At 41.5% G+C, this 19581-nt stretch overlaps 1 protein-coding gene across 1 annotated transcript in view; it reads left to right on the forward strand.

Moving 5' to 3' along the window:
• PTEN (phosphatase and tensin homolog) overlaps positions 1–13897 on the forward strand; it is a 47161-nt gene extending 33264 nt beyond the window's left edge. The window contains exons 6-9 of the mRNA XM_050898763.1: positions 609–750; positions 2937–3103; positions 9593–9817; positions 10816–13897. Coding sequence (XP_050754720.1) covers positions 609–750; positions 2937–3103; positions 9593–9817; positions 10816–11001 — 720 coding nt within the window. The 3' untranslated portion in view covers positions 11002–13897. The remainder of the gene's footprint in view (positions 1–608; positions 751–2936; positions 3104–9592; positions 9818–10815) is intronic.
• Positions 13898–19581: the final 5684 nt, after the last annotated feature.

Here is a 19581-nt window from a genome sequence, read left to right on the forward strand (position 1 = left end):
TTTGCCTCATTGCTCGAGATGGATGTTTGGAGATAAGTAATAAAGTAACTGGAAGACCGGTGTCCTGCTTGTTCTGTGCTGGGAACTGCTCAGTAATTAATTGCCTGGTGTTAGATAATGTGTGCAAACAGCTTCCTCTTAAATGCGCTGCAGGACGAGTACAAGAGATGTGGACACGTGTCTAGGGAAAAGAGGAACGTGTACAGAGGCTGTCTTCGGGAAGGGTTTGGAGGCGGATTATGTCTTTGATAGTCCGTAAGGTGCCCAGGATGGTCCACAATGAAGAAATCGCTGAGGGTTGTCACGAGTTACTGTACTAAAAACCCGCATGGCTGGGTTTCTGTGCAGTGTAGAAAGCAGCACAGCACTCCCCTGCTTTCTAGGTACAGCCAGCTTACATGCTTTACTCTGTGTGCCGGTCTCCAGTGTAGCTGCTGCAGAGGTATGCTCAGCATAAATCACGATGGTTTATTCCAAGTGCTTTAGCTACCTTTTCATTCATGGTTTATTTGCCTTTAGTTATAATCTGAGGTAATGGGCAGGAGCTCTGTTAGTGATGCTAATAAATGGTCTTGATGTCTTTTGACGTTTGTTTTCCTTCTGTTTAGGGAGTGACAATTCCCAGTCAGAGACGCTATGTGTACTACTATAGCTACCTGTTAAAGAATCACCTGGATTACAGACCAGTGGCACTGCTGTTTCACAAGATGATGTTTGAAACAATTCCCATGTTCAGCAGCGGAACTTGCAGTAAGTACCCAGTACCCCGTTAACCTCCGTTAGCTCTCGTAAGGAACGCGTCGGCCTTTGAACTTGGTTTGATGATGGGGCAGTTACCATTCTGTTACGTGACACAAAGAGCTGCACATCTTGGTGGAGGAGAAGATCGTGCTTAAACACTTCATGTTCCAAAATCTGCTGGGTTAGTGTGGTCTGTCCGCTAGCATCCTCCCAGGTGTAGTAAGTTGAGGTCTGCGAAGGACTTGTATGGTTGTTTCACTACAGTTTTAAATTGGGAAGTATTTAACGGTTTGCAGGTAAGTGATGCCATATATATATTTATTTGGATATTTCATCCTTTCATGAAAAGCCTTTTTTTTAATATAGCAACTCTTGGGAAACATGAATTGCTGAAAAACATTTGCTTAATGGTGTGTTGGCTTCAAATGCAGCAACATCATTCTTCCCATGATGTTTTAAAAAAAAAAAATTGGTTCAACTGGGTAAATATCTAATTAACTCTGGAATAAACTTTTCTTTATAGGGAGGCTTGTAAAGTATTAATACACCTGTAAGTGATTAATCCGGTTTGCTGATACACAGTGTTAGTAAAGAACAGCAGATTCCTTGAAACTTTGAAGTATAAAGGCGAATTCACTTCTGTCCTTCTGTCGGGTGCGTTACAGGGCAGTAACTGCCTAGTGTTGGGTGTTCATTTTTTGTTAGTGGAAAAAGTCTTTCGAATGGTTTTGCTATGGGGATTACTGCAATGTGTAATTAATTCCAGTGCCTCCCGTGGCTTTGATTAAAATTGCACTATTAATATTGTTGTAAGACAGTACCTGAACATGTAACGCGCATAAGAAACAATCAAGCAACTTGTCAGGCTAGCTGTATTTACAGGAGGAGGAGGGGAGGAGCCTCTGCCAAAAAACCTCTGCCTCTAGGGTAGAGGTGTGGAGGTTACAGATTTATTTAATGTTTTGGATAAACGGTGCTATACTTATGAAATCAAGCTACAAGTATGAATTGCTTGTGTGAGCATTAACTTGTTTGTCCGTACCAGGCTGTTAGCATGCTATTTTCGCAGTAAGATGTTGGGATAAACAAAAGATTTGCTAAGCAGCGCCTCAGAAGACAGAATAGCTATCAACTTCAGCATCTTTGTGTACTGCAATATTTTACGTTTCTGTGGAGTTTTCAGTGATTTTTCAGACTGTGAAACCAATGGTCTGTGTTATTTCTTTAGTCATGTTATCTACTGCGATGGCAGTAATTTTACCAACACGTAACTTTAAATCTGACTTCCTTGTTATCTTCCTTCCATTGATAAGTAGCAGTTTTATAGCTAGGCCATTCACCAAGATAGTGAGGGTATGCTCGGTAGGGACTTCCACGGCTCTGCAGGGGTGGTTTCAGGGTGGCTACACACTCTATGGCAGGGTATGCTTCCGTGTGTACTGTCTAGAGAGCAGTCTGCATCTGATACTAACAGAGAAGTCAGGAGCAAATGCAGAAAGACTTCTTTGAATAAGTTTCATTTAAAATTTCTGGCTTTCGTGCTGGTGCCTGGCAGTTTCCAAAGAAGATCTGCTTAGGCTGCACCAAAAACCCCTCAATTTCACCTGTTACCCCTGCAGATTTAATTTGGAAAGTTACGCCGTGGCTGGCACTTTTTTTGGTGATGACGATTTACAGGACAGACTTACAGTCTGTGTCTGTATAGTCTGTTGGTGCCGGTTGGTTTGTGCATTAATATTAAATTTTGCCCTTGTTTTTGTTTGTTTGTATAACGGTTCTGTTTGTGTAAGAGTAGAAATCAGTTTGTGCTGACATTACTGTCCACTCTGCAATTCAAAGAAGAGATGAGAGAGAATAAAACCCCTCAGTTATGTCCACATAATAGAGATCAGAGGCAATATGCAAAGAAAAGTCAAGAAGTTGTCACTTCATATGGTCATTTCTTATTATATTAAGAAGAAACAGCAACTTTCTAGGAACCCTATGGTTGCCTGAGAGTAGTGCTACGAAGGACAGAAATCTGTTAGGTTGTTTCCAGTAACATCTAGCAAAGTTTGATGCCCTGCGGTGCTTAACTCTTAATAGATATTTATTTAACTTTCAAAATATCGTAGCTCATGATTGTGATTCTGATACTGTGCTTTTTGACACTTCAAGGCATTTCTTACGAAGTGACACTCTGTTTTGCCACGCAGATCCTCAGTTTGTGGTGTACCAGCTAAAGGTAAAGATATTCACCTCCCCTTCAGGACCTTCAAGACGTGAAGACAAGTATATGTACTTTGAATTCCCTCAACCTTTGCCGGTATGCGGTGATATCAAAGTGGAATTTTTCCACAAACAGAACAAGATGTTGAAAAAGGTTGGTTTTCTCGCTTTTCTGGAAAATGTTGTCGAGCCAATCCTGATGCAGGGCTGGGATGTTGGTTATTCTTCAGTGATGTGTAATCACAATATTTAATTCTTTGATGTCTACTTTTCCCAAGGAGAGAATCTACCACAAAATGAAAGCTGGATATTTTGCGAGTTGGTGAGATTAAGTACAAAGGTTGGATAAAAATTACACTGGATATGTATTGCAGTCGTTTGGGTAGTAGTGAGTAATCTAATTGAGGAAGAAACATTCTCATTTTAAAAATAGACTTGCATACTGAGCAAGTTAACTCCAGCTGTTTTCTTCACTAAATTTTCTTAAGGTTTGAGCAGGCACAGAATATCCTGTCTGTGTGCTGTTGGCTGATTTCTACCCATCTGTCAAATTTGGTTGAATTTCCGAGATAATTGAGTTCCTACGCACTTTGTAAAAGTATCTCTGCAGTCTATTCAGCCATCTCTCGGTTCCCAGCTGCAATGTCTTCACATTAGACATCTAGAGAATTCACTCAGAACTGAGAATTTTTATCAGTGTCTCAATTGTGGAAAAAATTAATCTAGAACTTATTTTGACACCAAAGTCAGTGAGTTCTTGAAGATGAACGCCTCATCACTGGGTTTCATTAGTTCTGGTGCTTGTGGAGCTGGTTTGCATCTACCAAAGTGAAAGGTGAGGATGAGACCATGTTGATTAAAGGCTACCTTTGTATTTACTACTTAAAATTCTTTATGAATAGTTGTCCCCTATTTAATGGATGATATAAAACTTACGAGCATTCATTGAGTGAATCCTGTGTACAGGCAAAGCATAAAAATAAGAAAATACTAGAGCGGATTGGGAGACAAACATAAGTGATGAGATAAGTGTCTTATAACTGTGCACGCAGGTGGTACCTACTAGATGTGTGTGTAACTACACATGCACACTATTTTGTGGGCTTGTTCAGTTACAAGGTATTGTTAACTAGTTTAATGGTGTAATTTCACTAGCTGGAAATGTCGTGTTCTGTTTGCTATGCACTGATGTCTGCAGAAGTTTTTAAACAGTTTCTTAAGGGGAATATTTTCTTCTTCTGCCTATTTAATGAGATGTTTTAGTTGGTCGATTCAGCTATATGCAATGCAGAGAACTGTAAAACGAAGCATTTTAGAAGTAGAAATTATACTTTAAGTCAACATTAAAATTATTGCCATTTAAAACTGCAATGCACGGGAGCCAGTTTTGAGAAAGGACTTTTAAAGGAGCACCCAGATAAGTACTGTGGGCTAGACGTGAGGGATGCAGGGAGGAGATGAAGCAAAACCCAAACATCTGAGACAAGGTCCTGTTTTATCCGGTCTCTGTCCTATCTTAACTGTGAATTTGTCATTTCTTTACCATCTTCAGTAACACATGGATTGCGAACGGACTTTGTAGGAAGCGTTGTGCTGCACTGCCCCTCCTCGAGTAAGCCCCCGAAGTATCAGCATGCAGCTCAGACGCTGGATCTTGGCTCTGTAGCACCAGGAACAAACTCCTGTATTTGTTTTACCTCTGTAGAGAGCACTGAGATCCAGTGACAGCATAAACTAGAGCTGCTCATTATCACTTACAATTTCTGTAGTATAAATTTGGCCTTCAAGAGTGTGTAAAATTGTCTGCAGAAACGCAGCAAGCGTGTTACTATGCTGTAGTTTCATTTCAGACTGTCATATCAGCCATGGTTTCATTTCTTAAGAATCCCTTTGTAGTGTCTGAGTAGCTAGCTGGTTTTTTTTTTTTTACTTTTTGTCTCTTCTTAAGTACCCTGACTATCCAGGTTGTGTGGATTACAGATAATGCAGAGATGCTCCTTTTCTCAGTGTTTTTGGACTGCTAGGGCCAAGAAATGCTGAGATGGTGAAAGCTCTTCTTTCCACATCTGCCAGCTTTTCTGAGAGATAGAAACTGTCCCTTCACCAGATGGAAGTCTTTTGTAAAGAAACCACCTTGATAATCTGCCTCAAAGATCTGTTGAATCTAGTGTCTAATTGCCCTCAACCTTGTGTAAGAATGGAGGCCAAAAGGAAGTAGGTATATGGTGTGACACACTTCTGGTAAGACCACCTCTGTTAGCTCTACTGTAAATGCAGACACAAATTGAGGGCATCTGGGACTGGCTCCGTGGATCCTCCCGGATGTAAGCACGTTAGTCTGTTTTATGAAACACTGCTGAGGTCTTCATAAGGAGAATTAGTGAAATATTCCAGCTCTGACGTGTGCTTTGGCACTAGAGGAGATCCTTCCACATGGTCCTTTTGACAACTTGTTAGGTAAAATGACTAAGATGGGAATAGGGCAGAGGTGAATATTTGTGGCAGAAAACCTACCTTGGCGCAAAGTGAACACATTTCTCTGCACGAGTGTTTCACATCTGTGCCTGTTCCTTTTCTAGATACGCTGACTCTACACAGTTTTTACTCAAAGCCCCAAAAGAGAGGGCCTTCCACTGTGGAGACTTGTTGCATTTTGGAGATCACCTCTATGCAGTAATCACCTAATTAATGAGGAACAGCATAGTTAAGAGGAACATTTCTTATCTTTCAGAAATTCTGGTTTATTCACATCTGTTTATGAAAGCTGGAATCACAGGTCTGTTGCCCATCACTGGTTCTTGCTCTTCCAAGGTTTTCTGTTAGCAGATTTATAGGTAGCTGCTAAACAAGTTTTCTTGCACACACTTAAAGGCATCGCAAATCTACCAGTCTGCGTTTTAACCTTCCATAAGAAACCTAATCAAAAAACTAATAACATTAATTGAAGTGTAATTCTCGATCCATTCTGGGCCTCAGGCTGGAGAGTGGCTGTGTCTCATCTCTGGAGATGAAGGAAATTTCTGTGTCCTCCTGCTGGGTCTGGTTTGGTGTTTGATACCACTGATCTCAGCTGAAGCGCTCCAGATTCGCTCACCTGTACTCGCTTTCAAATTTCTTAATCCTCTGAAGACCAGTAGCATTATCTGCAGAGCTCGCTAGTATGGAGGGTCCTCCTCAACTTTGATCAGGCTCTTCTTGGATAAACTTATTGTGCATGAAACAAACCAAACTTGAATGACCAAGTGACTTTTAAGTACCTAGCGTTGCAGTGTCAGTGTGAAATTTAAAGCAGTCAAGTGTCCTGGTTTTTTAATGGCAAAACTTAATTTAAGCAAATTCAGTGGCTAGGCGAGAGCTGACCTCAGCCAAAGGATTATTGGTTCTGGTGAGATGATGTTGGTAAGAGGGTGACTGCTTTGAAAAAGTTACCCTGTTTCAGCTCTTCCATAATCTGTGCCACCTGGCATCAGTTAGCAAGTCCACTTTTGGTCTTTTCTTGTCTAATAAAGTTGTTTACTTTATTCTTGGACCATTTCTTCAGTATGATGTAGCTACTTCCTTTAAAGAATGAAATGCATGCTCGTATGAGAACAAAATGGCTTGAGGCTCAAGTACGGTTATTATGTATGAATTGCTGATGGATAGAAGTTAGTAATTTGGGGGGGTGTTGAGCATGGTTTTTTGTTTTTCTGACTTGTAGCTTGGCTATTCTTCCATCTCAGACTGCTGCTGTAGTCTCTCCAGGTTTGCTTCCATGTATCTGTGTGAAGCCTTTTTCTTCCAGTTATTGATGTTGACATGATAATCTTAAAGTATTTCAGAGTATCCTTGTATCACTTGGTTCAATGAGAGTCTATTTAAAAATAATACAGAAGATCTCCTAATTTTCCTGCCTGCAGAGCCTGGGGGTAAAGGAGACCTTTTTCAGGAGTCCCTCCCAGTACAGATGAGAGGGAAACATTGGTGTGGGTTTTTTTTTTGTAAGAGTCCCTGCTGTTTTATACCTAGACTTTAGCGTAGGCAGGGCTGACAGCATTGTTTGAGCTTTTGGGGTATGCCATTTCATCTCTTGAGTCTGTATAGATGAGAAGTTCTGCTACACAGTTCGAGAGGACTTTGGGTGATTGCTGTTTAGCAAACACTGAAGAATGAACTCTGAAAATGTCAGAAGACTTCAACTGTTGATCTGAAAATAGTACAAGAAGTTCCATCAGCCATGACTACGGGAAGGCTGTGAGGCCAGCGTGGAACAGGTTGAAACAGGATCTCCATCTTCTGATTGCTGGATAGCATCTCCAAAACCCTTAGCTCGTGCTGCAAAGTGATTATAAGTGCCTGTAGATCTCTCTGCAAAATTAAAGTCTCAGAAGGATACGGGAACTCCTAGCCGATGGCTTACATGATCTTGGATTTGGATCTCGGTCTGCAGTTAGAGGCAGATATCGGCTGTAGAGTGAGGTATATTTTTCTGTCGGTTTGAGAACTGAAAAACTGCACAAGGTAGGGATAAGTATTGTATGTCAAAATAGTGTGATTAAATCAGCTTCTGTCTCAAGTGTCTGATACTGCACTGTAGATTTTATGATACAGATTTGGGTATGGGAAGAAATACATCTGCAATTTTTTTTTTTTTTTAAAAGCAGATGCCTGTGATGTAACTGGAAGTGAAGCAAAACACATTCAAAAGAAGCCTCTAGCTAATACTCGTTTTCAGAAGCCTATTCATTAAATTGTGTTCCTGTGAGCACTTGATCTGGTATTCTGATTTGCTGTATAAAGCCCACGTTCAGGTCATGCCTTGATTTTTTTTAAATTCCTGTCTTTGGCCCATATTACATCAACTTTCTTCGTTGTCTCCCATGAAATATCTTGGAGCCTGACGCTTTAGCTGAAGCTGGCTGAATCCTCACTTTGAATAATGAGTTTTGTTTTTCAGTGAAAGCAGCGACAGGGTTATCAACCTTAAGAGCTAATTTGAAAAAACATGACCAAGTCTTCCCCCAATTTCAGTGGCTGTGCCATGTTCCAGTACCCATGAACTCAGTTTATTAAGCTAAGTAAGTTAGTGTAGTGGGAAAGGAAGGAAAATAACTTGATGCTTTAAAAAGCTGGAAGGAGATAAAAGGATAAATGACCAGCTCATGTGATACACACCAGAACCACTTCTGTTCCACCTCTGATTTCCCCCCTACTTACCGGCAGAGGTGAATAGCTAGGAGGATGGAGCAGGACCTGGATTTTCCAATAAGAAATTGGAATTGGATCTCTCTGGTAAACCAAAATATGGAAATTAGCTCAGGAGTTGTCAGTTTGTGTTCTGGTCCTGTGTAGTATCAAGGAATGTTAGATTCTGGTACGTGCGGCTTTAACAGAAAGGCAGAAATACTGACTATTGTGGGAAGACTGGCCATTTGCATTTTGGATCTTTTGCCTGAAAACTCAAATCGGAGTAAAACAGAAGGTTTCATTTGTAAAGAGGAAGTAAATGTAGCTCAGTTTCAGATGGAGAAGTGCTTAATGTGCTAGTCAGGACCAACCTGCTAACGGTAGTTGATCTTGGTAACATCAACTCTTGACTGACAAAAGTACGGCAAGTGACGGAGAACTAAAACGAGCATTCAGCGCATCCTACGGAGCTACTGAGCTGAGAGCTTAGAGGTGAAGTTCCTGGGCATATCATCTTCAGAGATTGCCTAGCCAAGAGCAAAACATTGCTGCTTGTTCCGTAGCACATATGGAGACAGACACTCACGACGACCCTGCTAGTCATGATGATAAGCATGTAATATACTGGCTGATACCAGTTAGTTTTCCAGTGACTTTTTAAAATCACTGATGGGTTTATATTTTTGCCTCTTTGTACAGGTATGCCTGTTGCAGTGTTATAGTGGATAATCTTAACTTGTACATTTCCAGCTCTTGATGGTCATCTGTCAAATTCTGCTTAATTGAATACACTTAAACTGTCAATGCCTCATCTTCTCGTTAAAAACTTCCTGTTGAATAGAAGGACAGCAGACACTTTCAGAGCCTGACTTTATCTTAGTACTGGTCAGCAAACATCTGACTGGCAGAAACCATCTCCGTAAAGCAGTACTGAATCTGCTACCATAGGAGTCCTGTATTTGTAGGGTATTTTTGCTCAATTACAGCTATTTCTGTATAAAAATAAAGTGTTCTGTTATGCAGAAAGCTATGGGGGAGGATGTTCTCTGTTGATTAAATATTACTCAAGCTGGTTTGCACAGGTTGTCTGTTGGGTTTGGCTACTGCTTGGCAAGGTATGAGCAAAAACAAAAAATCTCTTTATGCCTCATGATTAGAAGTTTAACACTTGTTTAATTTATTGTCATCTGCTTTTTTTGTTGGTGTGATTGTTTTAAAACCAACTTTCGATGAGGAGTGACCTCTGAAAGCTTAATTGGTTAAAATTGAATTTGATTAATGCAGAGTTTTGCGTATTGTCTAGGAGAATTGGTGAAAATGTCTTTGCATGCAATGTAACCAGTGAGGTACTGTTGTCCAAACAAGTTTTGTCTGATGTTACCGATTTGTTTTTTGACCAGATGATGATACTAGTCTAATTAATGTGCCACTAGTGAATACTAAAGCAAGCTTGTTCTTTGTGTTCTTCCTCCCCCAGGACAAAATGTTTCACTTTTGGGTAAATACATTCTTCATAGGACTGGATGAAAATTCAGACAAAGTAGAAAATGGAAGTCTAGTTGCAGATCAGGAACTTGATGGTATTTTCAGTACAGAGCGCTCAGATAATGATAAGGAATATTTAATCCTTACATTAACAAAAAACGATCTAGACAAAGCAAATAAAGACAAAGCCAACAGATATTTCTCTCCAAACTTCAAGGTCAGTATATATTATGTGTAAACAAAGCTGAAAAGCTGCATGACGTTATCTGACTTGTCTGTCTTGCCTTATGGAGGAACCATTCGAAACTGCTGTCTGTGTAGAAATTGAATTCATGTATTAGTATTGCCACCACTTCGCAAAGCTTCTAGCTTTGTAAGTTTATCTGCTTTTTGGGAAGTCGATAGATGTTGAGAGACTGGGAGTAAAGGCTTTGGGTTGTTTCAGGTATTTATCAAAGCCATTAGAGACGAGTAGTAGGAGACCTGGAGACCCAGGTAGCATCTTTCCTGTACCAGCTGCGTTGCCATGAGCTCTGCACAGTAATTCCTGAGTTGACTTGCAGAGGTGCCTGTTTCATGGGAGTACCTTAACCTGTGAGTGTTTAGCTTTGAGGAATAGGAGCCATTGCCAGCAGTGTTTTTAAAAATGAAAAAGGTATTTTTAAGGATTTTAGCGTTTTTTAACTTGCTCGTAAAATATCAGTTAGACCCCAGCAGTGCTCGTTTGAAGGTAATGGTCATAGTTGCTTGTTGGAATGTTGCTTGGACCAGACTTTTAAAACACACACAAACACGTCACCAGTTACAGAGTGTTTTGTTCATTTCTGTGCACTCTTACTACAATCTCTTTTTGGGCTCACAGAGGTCTCGAAAGTAGGGCGGTCGAAAAGCTTAATGTGGCATGGCCCGCCGCAGTGGTATGTGCTGCTGCTATAACTCCACAGTCCCAGTGGTTGGTGCAGCTATGCAGAACTCCTTCAGCTGGGCTTGAAAAATCTGCTGCTTTGCCAGTTCTTTATTTTGTCAGGGGTGGTAGCGAGAGGCTGGCTAACCTCAGAAGAGCTCGCTCTTTATTTCCTTCTTTGCAGAGTAGAGAGAGGAGCGCTTGTGTGATTCAGTGTAGCGAAAGGGGCCATGCTGTTAAAAATTGCATTGTTACCTGTGCTCGGTTAAAGTCTAGGTTCCCTTTTTAAATGTTGTTTTTTCCTTTCCCAGGTGAAGCTATTTTTCACAAAAACAGTAGAAGAGCCATCAAATCCAGAGGCTAGCAGTTCAACTTCTGTAACACCAGATGTTAGTGACAATGAACCTGATCATTATAGATACTCTGACACCACTGACTCTGATCCAGAGAATGAACCTTTTGATGAAGATCAGCATACGCAGATTACAAAAGTCTGAATATTTTTTTTATCGGAGATAAAAAAAAAAACCACACACAAAAAAAACCAACCATGAAGAGTGACAAACTTGAATAAACTGAAAAAAGGACCTTTTTAAATGGCAAAAGGACATAGTGTCAGATTACCAATTATAGGAACAATTCTTTCCTGACCAATCTTGTTTTGCCCTATAAATCTACAGGGTTTGACACTTGTCCAGTTGGGAAAAAAAAAAAAGGTTACGTAGGTCTGATATGTATATACCTTTTTGTGTCAAAGGACATTAAAACTTCAATTAGGAACTATAAACATGGCACTTTCCCATTTTATTCCAGTTTTATAAAAGTGGAGACAGACCTAATGTGTATACGTAGGAATTTTTCCTTTTGTGTTCTGTCACCAAACGAAGTTTCGAAAATATACAGGTTCACATCCTGCCCCTTTTTTTGCACTTGTGTGGCAACAGAAAAGTCTGCAGTTGGCTAAGAGATGTTTCTAGAAGGTTTTACTACATTCTAATGCATGTATTTTGGATGGGGGATGGAAAGTAATGCTCAGAAAGGAATATAGCCCGCTGGAGCTTGGCCTGTGTACCATATCCGGCTATTTACATGCACCTTTCTTTAGCATGCTACCGTAATTCATCCTGGACAATTGAAGAGTCGCCGCTGTCACTGCTTGTTGTTTGTGCATTTTATTTTTTTAAGTGTAATGGTGCTAGAAAAGGCAGCTAGAGGGAGTGATTCGGTATTAGGGGTACAGGAGTGAACCTTCACAACATCCTAAAGACCCACAAATGAAGGGAGAAAAATTATTGGGGTCACAGAAAGGAAACACAGCAACAATGACTTAACCATACAAATGTGGAGGCTATCAACTAAAATATGGGCTTGAAACAAATTGTTACAAAATTTGACAATGATTTGTTAATTGTTTTTTTTTTTTTCTGAATTGTAATGGCTGCTCCATCTCCTGTGTAATCAAGGCCAGTGCTAAAAGTCAAATGCTATTAGTACATACATCAGTCAACATCTTACATTTATATTATTAGTTTTTCAATCATATTCCTGCTGTGAATACTTCATGTGCTGCCTTGCAAGCTTTTTTCTCATTGATATAAAAATATTTTGTAATGGTGCACAGGAAACTTCAATTGGAGATTCTCCAGGTTAGTGTTTGTTTTGAAGATTTATGATGCATTTATTCAATCAAACCTCTTGTCAGCCGTTCCACCCCTTTGACCTTACACATTCTATTACAATGAGTTTTGCAGTTTTGCACACTTTTTAAAAAAAAAAAAAATGTCATTAACTGTTAGGGAATTTTACTTGAATACTCAGTACCTATGATGTTTTAAAAACAGACATTACACACGATATAGAGGAAACCAGTGTTGCAGTAAATTCTCAACACTGTGTATATGAAGATGTGTACTTTTAAAAAGCAGAGCGTGTCCCAAATATATTGTTTGCTACTAAAATTTAAAAAAAAAAAAAAAAAACAAACCACAACCACCCAACAAATTAGATTTCTAAACTGGCAGTGTTGTATTATTTGTTCGTAGGGATATAGCCAGGAGTAGGGCTTTTGAGATTCACTTTCGGTATATAATTGACATGCCCAGACTGCAGATGACTTAAGAGTACAACTACTGTTGCATACAAATGTGAAGTAGCTGACAAAATTTTTCTCTCTAAAGTACGCCATGAATAGCTGTCCCCAAATTGACGCTTTTTTTAGGATGTAATACAACCCCCCCCCTTTAATTAACTTATTGGTGCTGACATTGAAGTTCATTAGCTGTGTTCTCACCTAGATAACAACTGTGTATGGAATCTGTAAGGGCCCTGTACGACAGCATTAATGGTAAGAATTTGAATGAGACAAGGCAGGACTTCCAGTAATTACTATTGGTAAACGAAGGTATAAAGTGCTTTTTTTTTTTTTTTGGTATCTGTTGGTCAATTTTGCTCATCAGATTCATGATTCTAACTTCTAACAAAGCTGATAAATATTTTCTGACTTATAGGTTTAATTAGACTTTAATAGCTTAACGGATCAAGATTGCTGGTTCCAGCGTTCATTATTCCCACTGTTATTGACGAGCAGGAGGTGGTTACCTTGGGACGTGACGTTTAACTCTTACCCTTCGAATCATGTTTCACCTTGTCTGGTTTTTTTAACAGTTGAAAGTTGTGTTGGCTAATAAACAAAAATGTTCATGCTTTAAAAGTATTCGGATATTGACACTGCTGCGTGTCCCACTTTGGATAATAAAAATTGGATTGGTGCGGTTCTGGTATGTAACACTGAGGGCCGGATTGGAAATCATGACGCGATGGGCTTTTGCACTGTTACTTTTCCTTTGGAATGTGAAGGTTGGAATGAGGGTTTTGATTTTTTTGAATGTGTCGATGTCTTTCAGAAGCCTTGCTTACATTTTTATGGTGTAGTCATTGGAAATGGAAAAATGGCATTATATATATATATTATATATATAAATATATATTATACATACTCTCCTATACTTTATTTCAGTTACCACCCCCATAGAAGTTGACAAGAATTACTATGACTGAAAGGTTTTTGAGTCCTCATTAAAACTTTATTTATGACAGTATTCATAATTAGCTTGAACTGCATTCTGTAGGTAATCTTTCCTTGAGTTTCTGGACTGTATGCTTAAACCTTTTTGGATGTGCAACAGCTTACATGTCTGAAACTACTTGAAGGCATCACTTCGGTAAGAGCTTACTGTTAGGCCCTGAAGCATCCCCTAGTCATTGGTAGCCCCACTCAAAATATTTGCCACAGCTATTAAAGGGCGGTTGTATAAATTTCATCCCGATTCGTTCCTGTGGCACACATTGTAAACTGAAGTGGAGTTTACATGCAGCATCAAAATGTTTCAGCTTTCGGGGGGGGGGGGGGGGGGGGGAGAGAGAGAACAAAATTTTTAAAAAAATAGGATGCTAGTGTGCAAGTTCCATGTTTAGTCATAGCAAATGTGTGCAATATGTTAACGATGCCTGTGGTTGCCACGAAGTGCCTCGTTTACCTTTTTAAATACTGTTAGAAAGTGTCATGCATGCAGATGGATGGGGTGGAACTGTGCACTAAAAGGGGCTCCAACTGCAGTGTTTGGCAGAGCTGCCTTTCTCTGCCGGTTCAAATTTTCAGTCTGTTTTCATATAGCATATATTATATATAGATACTAAAAGGAAAAAAAAAAAAAAATCAGTCTGTTAAGCAGCCTTACTCTGATTCAGCCTCTTCAAATACTATTGTGCTGTGCAACAGTGGCTCTGTGTGTAATGCTATGCACTGAGAATACACAAAAACCAAGTATGACATGTACAGGATAATGCCTCATACAAATCAGATGTCCGTTTGTTATTGTGTTTAACAACCCTTTATCTCTTAGTGTTAAAACTCCACTTAAAACTGATTAAAGTCTCATTCTTGTCACTGTGTGGGTGTTTTATTGAAGTATTTTGAGTATGGAAACGGTCAGCTAAAATATTTTGCTTGTAAGCCCTGAAATTTGGAGCACGGTCATTAGAGCAAAGGATGCTCCTTGTGCGTCAAGGGGTTTTAAGGGAACTGCAGCTTAAAACCCTTTTATGTTCAGAACCTTTAAACAAGTGTAGGCCTTGGAAGCGCAGATTGTGTGCAGGGCGATCAAATCCTTTACCGTGATGCTGTCACGGTGAAATGCAGGACCGCTTTCCTGGGGAACTAAGCCATTTTTAGTAAGGAAACTCTTTCCAAAATGCGCGTTATCTTACTTGTAATGTCGACCAGTCCATCTCCAGCGAAACGAGATGCGAGTCAAACCTGAGAAGTCTTTTCCTAAAGTGGCTTTAAATTGGCAATGAGATGCATTTTTCCCCAGTGGAAAAAGCATACTCAACACGCCTATCAAGTACGTAGCTTGGGGTTTCTTCTATTCTTGTTGCTCATCTATTTTCAAACTGGCACTTTACTTAAAACGTAGGTGGTGTGCTCCTTTCGTGTTCGGGGTTACCCTTTGAGCCTCTAGGAAAGAGAGACCGATAGCTCAGTGGATAGCCTCGGCGTTTCTAGTGATGGCGAGGAACCAGGGCCGTGAGTCCCGGCGCCGCTGAATCGGGTTACTTTAGGTAACTCTTTGTTATTCCTCCTTCCTTCCCGCTGGTGTTAACGTCAGCCCTGTATCACTTCTGGCTGAGCGTCTCCAAAGAATGTGCGGATCGAGTAGAGGTTTGGTGCTGTGGCCCGTTCTGCTCTTCAGTGGCAAGAGAAGTGGAAAGGAGTTTTGGTGCTGTATGCTGTATTGGTGTTTGCCAGCTGCGCCTGGCCGTTTTAGGTGAATTAACACAGTTAAGGGCTTTACACCATTTTAATACAACGGCAGGCGGTACTACCCAATCTGCTAATAACACCTTCCTTTTTTTGGGTAAGCTTGTTTTTCATCCAGAAAATGAAAGCAGAGTGGGAAGGTGTAGAAAGGAAGGATGGGGAAGCTTTAAGGAAAGTAGTCTGGGCAGCATTCAATACGTTGAGTAGCTTCTATAAATAGATAGATCTATATATACGAAGGGATTCTAGTCTGAAGGCAGGTGAAAAGCACTGTTGTGATGTGGATGGAGTATTGTATTTGACTTACGCTCTTGTCCTGTTGACTAAAAGTCCCGTGCTCCAGTCCTTAGCAGCTAAAAGCTGCTTCTATTAAAAACGTTCATTTTTTCCGTTTTTACGGCTACACGCCCGAGTGCTCTGGTGACTAACGTGATGATTGCGCTTCCCAGGATGGTGCTGGGTGCCTGTACGGGGGACGCTCCCATGTGCTCCGTCCCCGCACCTCCGCTTTCCGTGTCCTCCTCTGACCACCTCTCCTGCCGAGAGCTCCGGCGCGGGTGCCCTGGTGAGCTTTTGCTACCTCTGGCGTCGGCAGCAAACAGCAGCTCGGTTTATGCGGGTCTCTTTAGACAGCCATGGAGTGATTGTTAATAATTAATGGCATTTTTTTATTTTTAAAAACCGCAGCCAGACTTATAAATTGCGCTCTTTTAAGAAGGAATTATGTTGGTAGCAGTGTCTTTTAAAACTTTTTTTTTTTTTTGCAGTTGGTTGGCGTTTTGGTTATGAAATGAGCGATGACATCCGCTAGCGACGATGTTTCTATATTCGTCTAACCAGATTCCCTAAGGCGACGCGCTGCTGTGATCCCCGACCCGGTGCCGCGGGGAGGTGACGGTGTCCGTGTTGTGGGTGCAGCGGGAGCCGGGAGGCACAGCCAGGTGCAGTCGGACCCCTGCGAGGGGTGGACAAAAAGAAAACCAAACCAAACCAATAAACCCAGCCTTACGGGTTGAGACTATCAATACAAAGGGAGGGCAGGTCAAATAACGAGCTGGCTCGATTTTTGGAAGATGTCTTCTCAAAAACATAGTATGAATTGCTTGATACTTCTGCTTCTTGGGTTTCATCTCAACCTTATTCTTTGGTATGTTCTCAAAACCCACTCTTTCCATGTCTGTCCTCTATCCTTCTTGGTAGTTCTGCTCCTTTTTTCATATGATTGAAAGCGTCTTGTGGTAGGCAGATGAGAAAATCCATTTATTTTGAACTGATGAGTCTACTAGAATAAAAACCCGTACTTGTTTTTTTGCCTTTTTGGTATCTCTCGCTCTCTGTGCTTTGCGACTTTTTCTGGTTGGGCTTTTTTGTGGTGTTTTGTTATTTTTCTGTGTGTTCCTTCTCAATTTCTGCTTTTCTTCTGTGCCTTCAAACTTTTTAGCCACTGGTATCTTTGTTGCGATATAGGACAGGTAATTCTTTTGGCCTTATTTCATCTTTTTTTGTTGTTGTTGTTGTATACAAAGCTTTAGTCTGAAGGCATAGCAAGGAGAAACGCTTTTAGGTTGCTTTTCTTAACAGCTCTGAAAAATGTCAGGGTTGTGCAAGTTCAGCAAATGCGTTTGCCTCGGTGAGCTGCCGATGTGCTGTAGGAACCTGCGCGCGTTTATTCAGCCTAATGGGAACGATGAGCACGTGTACTTGACTTGTGATGAGCAACCTGCGCAAAAAAAACTTGTTAATTAACCGCTGGGCTATGTTTTCCAGCTGCGAATGTTTCTGTATGGGTTGTACCGACTACGGCAAAGTAGGAGAGGGTTTTAGTGGGTTTTATATTTATTTTTTGAAGACTCGTGTGCTTGATGACTTACCTTGTGTCCCATAGCTAACTCCAGATGATGAAAATAGGTGGCACGCTGCCTTCATGGGGCATCCTTTTCCTGCTTCAAACCCTGTTCATCTAAGAGTTTTAAGTTGATAAAAGATGATATTTTAGAGGCTGAAGTTTGTACTTCAAAATACCCTTTGTATAATTCAGGCTGCTTAAGGCTCTACTTCGACAAACTAGCGATAGTATCGGGATTATGTGGGGTTTGGAAGGTGAAGGGGCTTGAAAGCAGGTGGGAAATGCTGGGTTAAGAAACTTGAGCGGGCTGGACAGCTATCAGGGATACCCCGTCCTCCGTGACGTTTTTGTGGTAGAAGGAAAATGGCAGGAGAAAATGGGCAGGATTCTGTAATGGAAATATGTGCATGAATGAATGTTTTAAATGGAAATTAGTGAGTTTCAAGGATAAGAAGGCAAAGTCTTTGATGTAAAGGAGGATTTGGTAATGGGAGAGAGAAACCTTGTGGGTGGAGGCATGGAACTTGTGAGAAAAGGGGTGATGGCGCATGTTTAGACAGATTTGCTGAGGTTTTGCAAAGATGGTATAAAACAGCTGATGAGAGGTGTCTGAGAGGCAGCTGGAGGGCTGAGTTTAGGCGGGAGATGGATTTGAGGGGTTGGCTTGGGGGGATCATTTGCTTTAAAGGTGTTTGAAACTATGGCAACAGGATGGCTGACAGCTATAGGCTGTAGGTAGGACTGCAGCCAGCTTAGGAAAATGTTGGCATTCGCGTGGGAGGATGGTGAAGAGCTCGTGTAAAGATCGTGCAGCAGTGAAAGCAGACTGATAACATCCACTCGCAAGTGAAAAGGAGAGTTATTTCCCTTCTCTGAGCATTAGCGCTTGGGAAGGACGTGGGTTTTTCACAAGGCTTCTCGAAATCCAGATATACGGGGAAGTAGCTCTGGTCCGTGATTTTTGACCGTCTGAAGGTTCAGTGCTGCTCAGATCTGACTTACAGATGGGCTACGGGGGCAAACCAACTTGCAGCTGAGACATGTTGGAGAGGGCTGAGGGTCTGATGGCATCCTGGATAAACTGCAGCCCCATTGGAAGAGGAAAGGGCTGGAAGCAGATGGGAACCACTGAACTGAGAAATACAGAGTAATAATAAAAAGCAGAAGAGGAAGGAGGTGCTTCTGCCAGGCTGGGATTATTTCAGCCCCAGAGGGTTGTCCATCCTCTTGGCTCTCAACTTGGCTCTTTTGCATAGAAAGGAAGGAAAAGCTCTGTGCAAGAACCCAAGCTCACAGCTTGCGTATTTGTGCCCTGCTTTATGAACCTGGAAAGCCACTTCTTGCAATGTGTCTCCGGGATGATGTCCTCACCTCTTCCTGTTGAGCATAGAGGGATGACACCTGATGCCATACAGGTCGCTTTCCTTGAGCGGAAAGTATTTTGCCGCTTGATTATTTTTTGACGTGCTGCTAGCTTTCTCTCACCATTTGGCTTCTGATGTCTTCTTCAAAGGCCTCCTTTTGAACCACATGCTCCTTGCGAGAGTTTCATCCTCTCACCGGTGGCAGTCCGACATCTTTCATGCCCTGGAGGCTCCTCCGCACCCCAGAACGATGGCCATTTCCCAAGCCTTCAACGAGAACTTCAGCTCTGAATCTTGTTGCTTGAGTGCACTGAAAAGATAGCCAGTGACCGGTGCTGCCAAGTCAACCTTGAGCATCCCTTGTGCCGCTTTACCTTGTGCAAACACATTCCTTGGGAGGTATCTGCTGTTCTTGCTTAGCAGTTGGCACGTGTCCAGAGCGACGCAGGTCTTGGGCCGCTGAGTGCTTGCTCCTGAGCTGCATGGCACACCCTGCGCTGGTTTTCTCATGGGGATTTTGCCTCCAACGTTGCTGCTTCTCCTTCACTTCTGCTCCTTCTGCTGGAGGCACCAAGCTTTGGGACTGGGAGATAAGGTGCTGTGAACCATTCCCTGACTCCTGCTTTCTTCCTAAATTTGGTGAATAGTCTCCCGCTTTGAGTCCATCCGAGGTCTCTCTGCCCATCAGAGGCTGTTTGCTGGTTGCTAGCTTCTTGACTCATCCTCCAAGGTGAAGGGTTGGCACCCAAAGGTGAAGTCCATGCGTCCTTTTGTGGTTGGGTCTGTGCTGCAGCACTCCAGGGGATGCCCTTGCTTCCCACGAAGGTTGAAGCAAAGGAGGAAGATGCTGCAAGGAACAAGCTTTGCCACCTTCATCTCTGCAGCTCCATCGGGCAAAGTTACATTCCAGGAGAGTAAGATTGGGAGATCTTATTGTAGGGGAATAAGGTAAGGTCTGCCAAACTTTTCTGTTCACATAGGATAAAACCCTACCTGTTTGATAAAGATCTTAGCTTTGGCAAAGCATCTCTTGACCAATATCTGGAAG

This window comes from Gymnogyps californianus, chromosome 6 (genome assembly GCF_018139145.2).
Source record: "Gymnogyps californianus isolate 813 chromosome 6, ASM1813914v2, whole genome shotgun sequence".
NCBI classification, from domain to species: domain Eukaryota; kingdom Metazoa; phylum Chordata; class Aves; order Accipitriformes; family Cathartidae; genus Gymnogyps; species Gymnogyps californianus.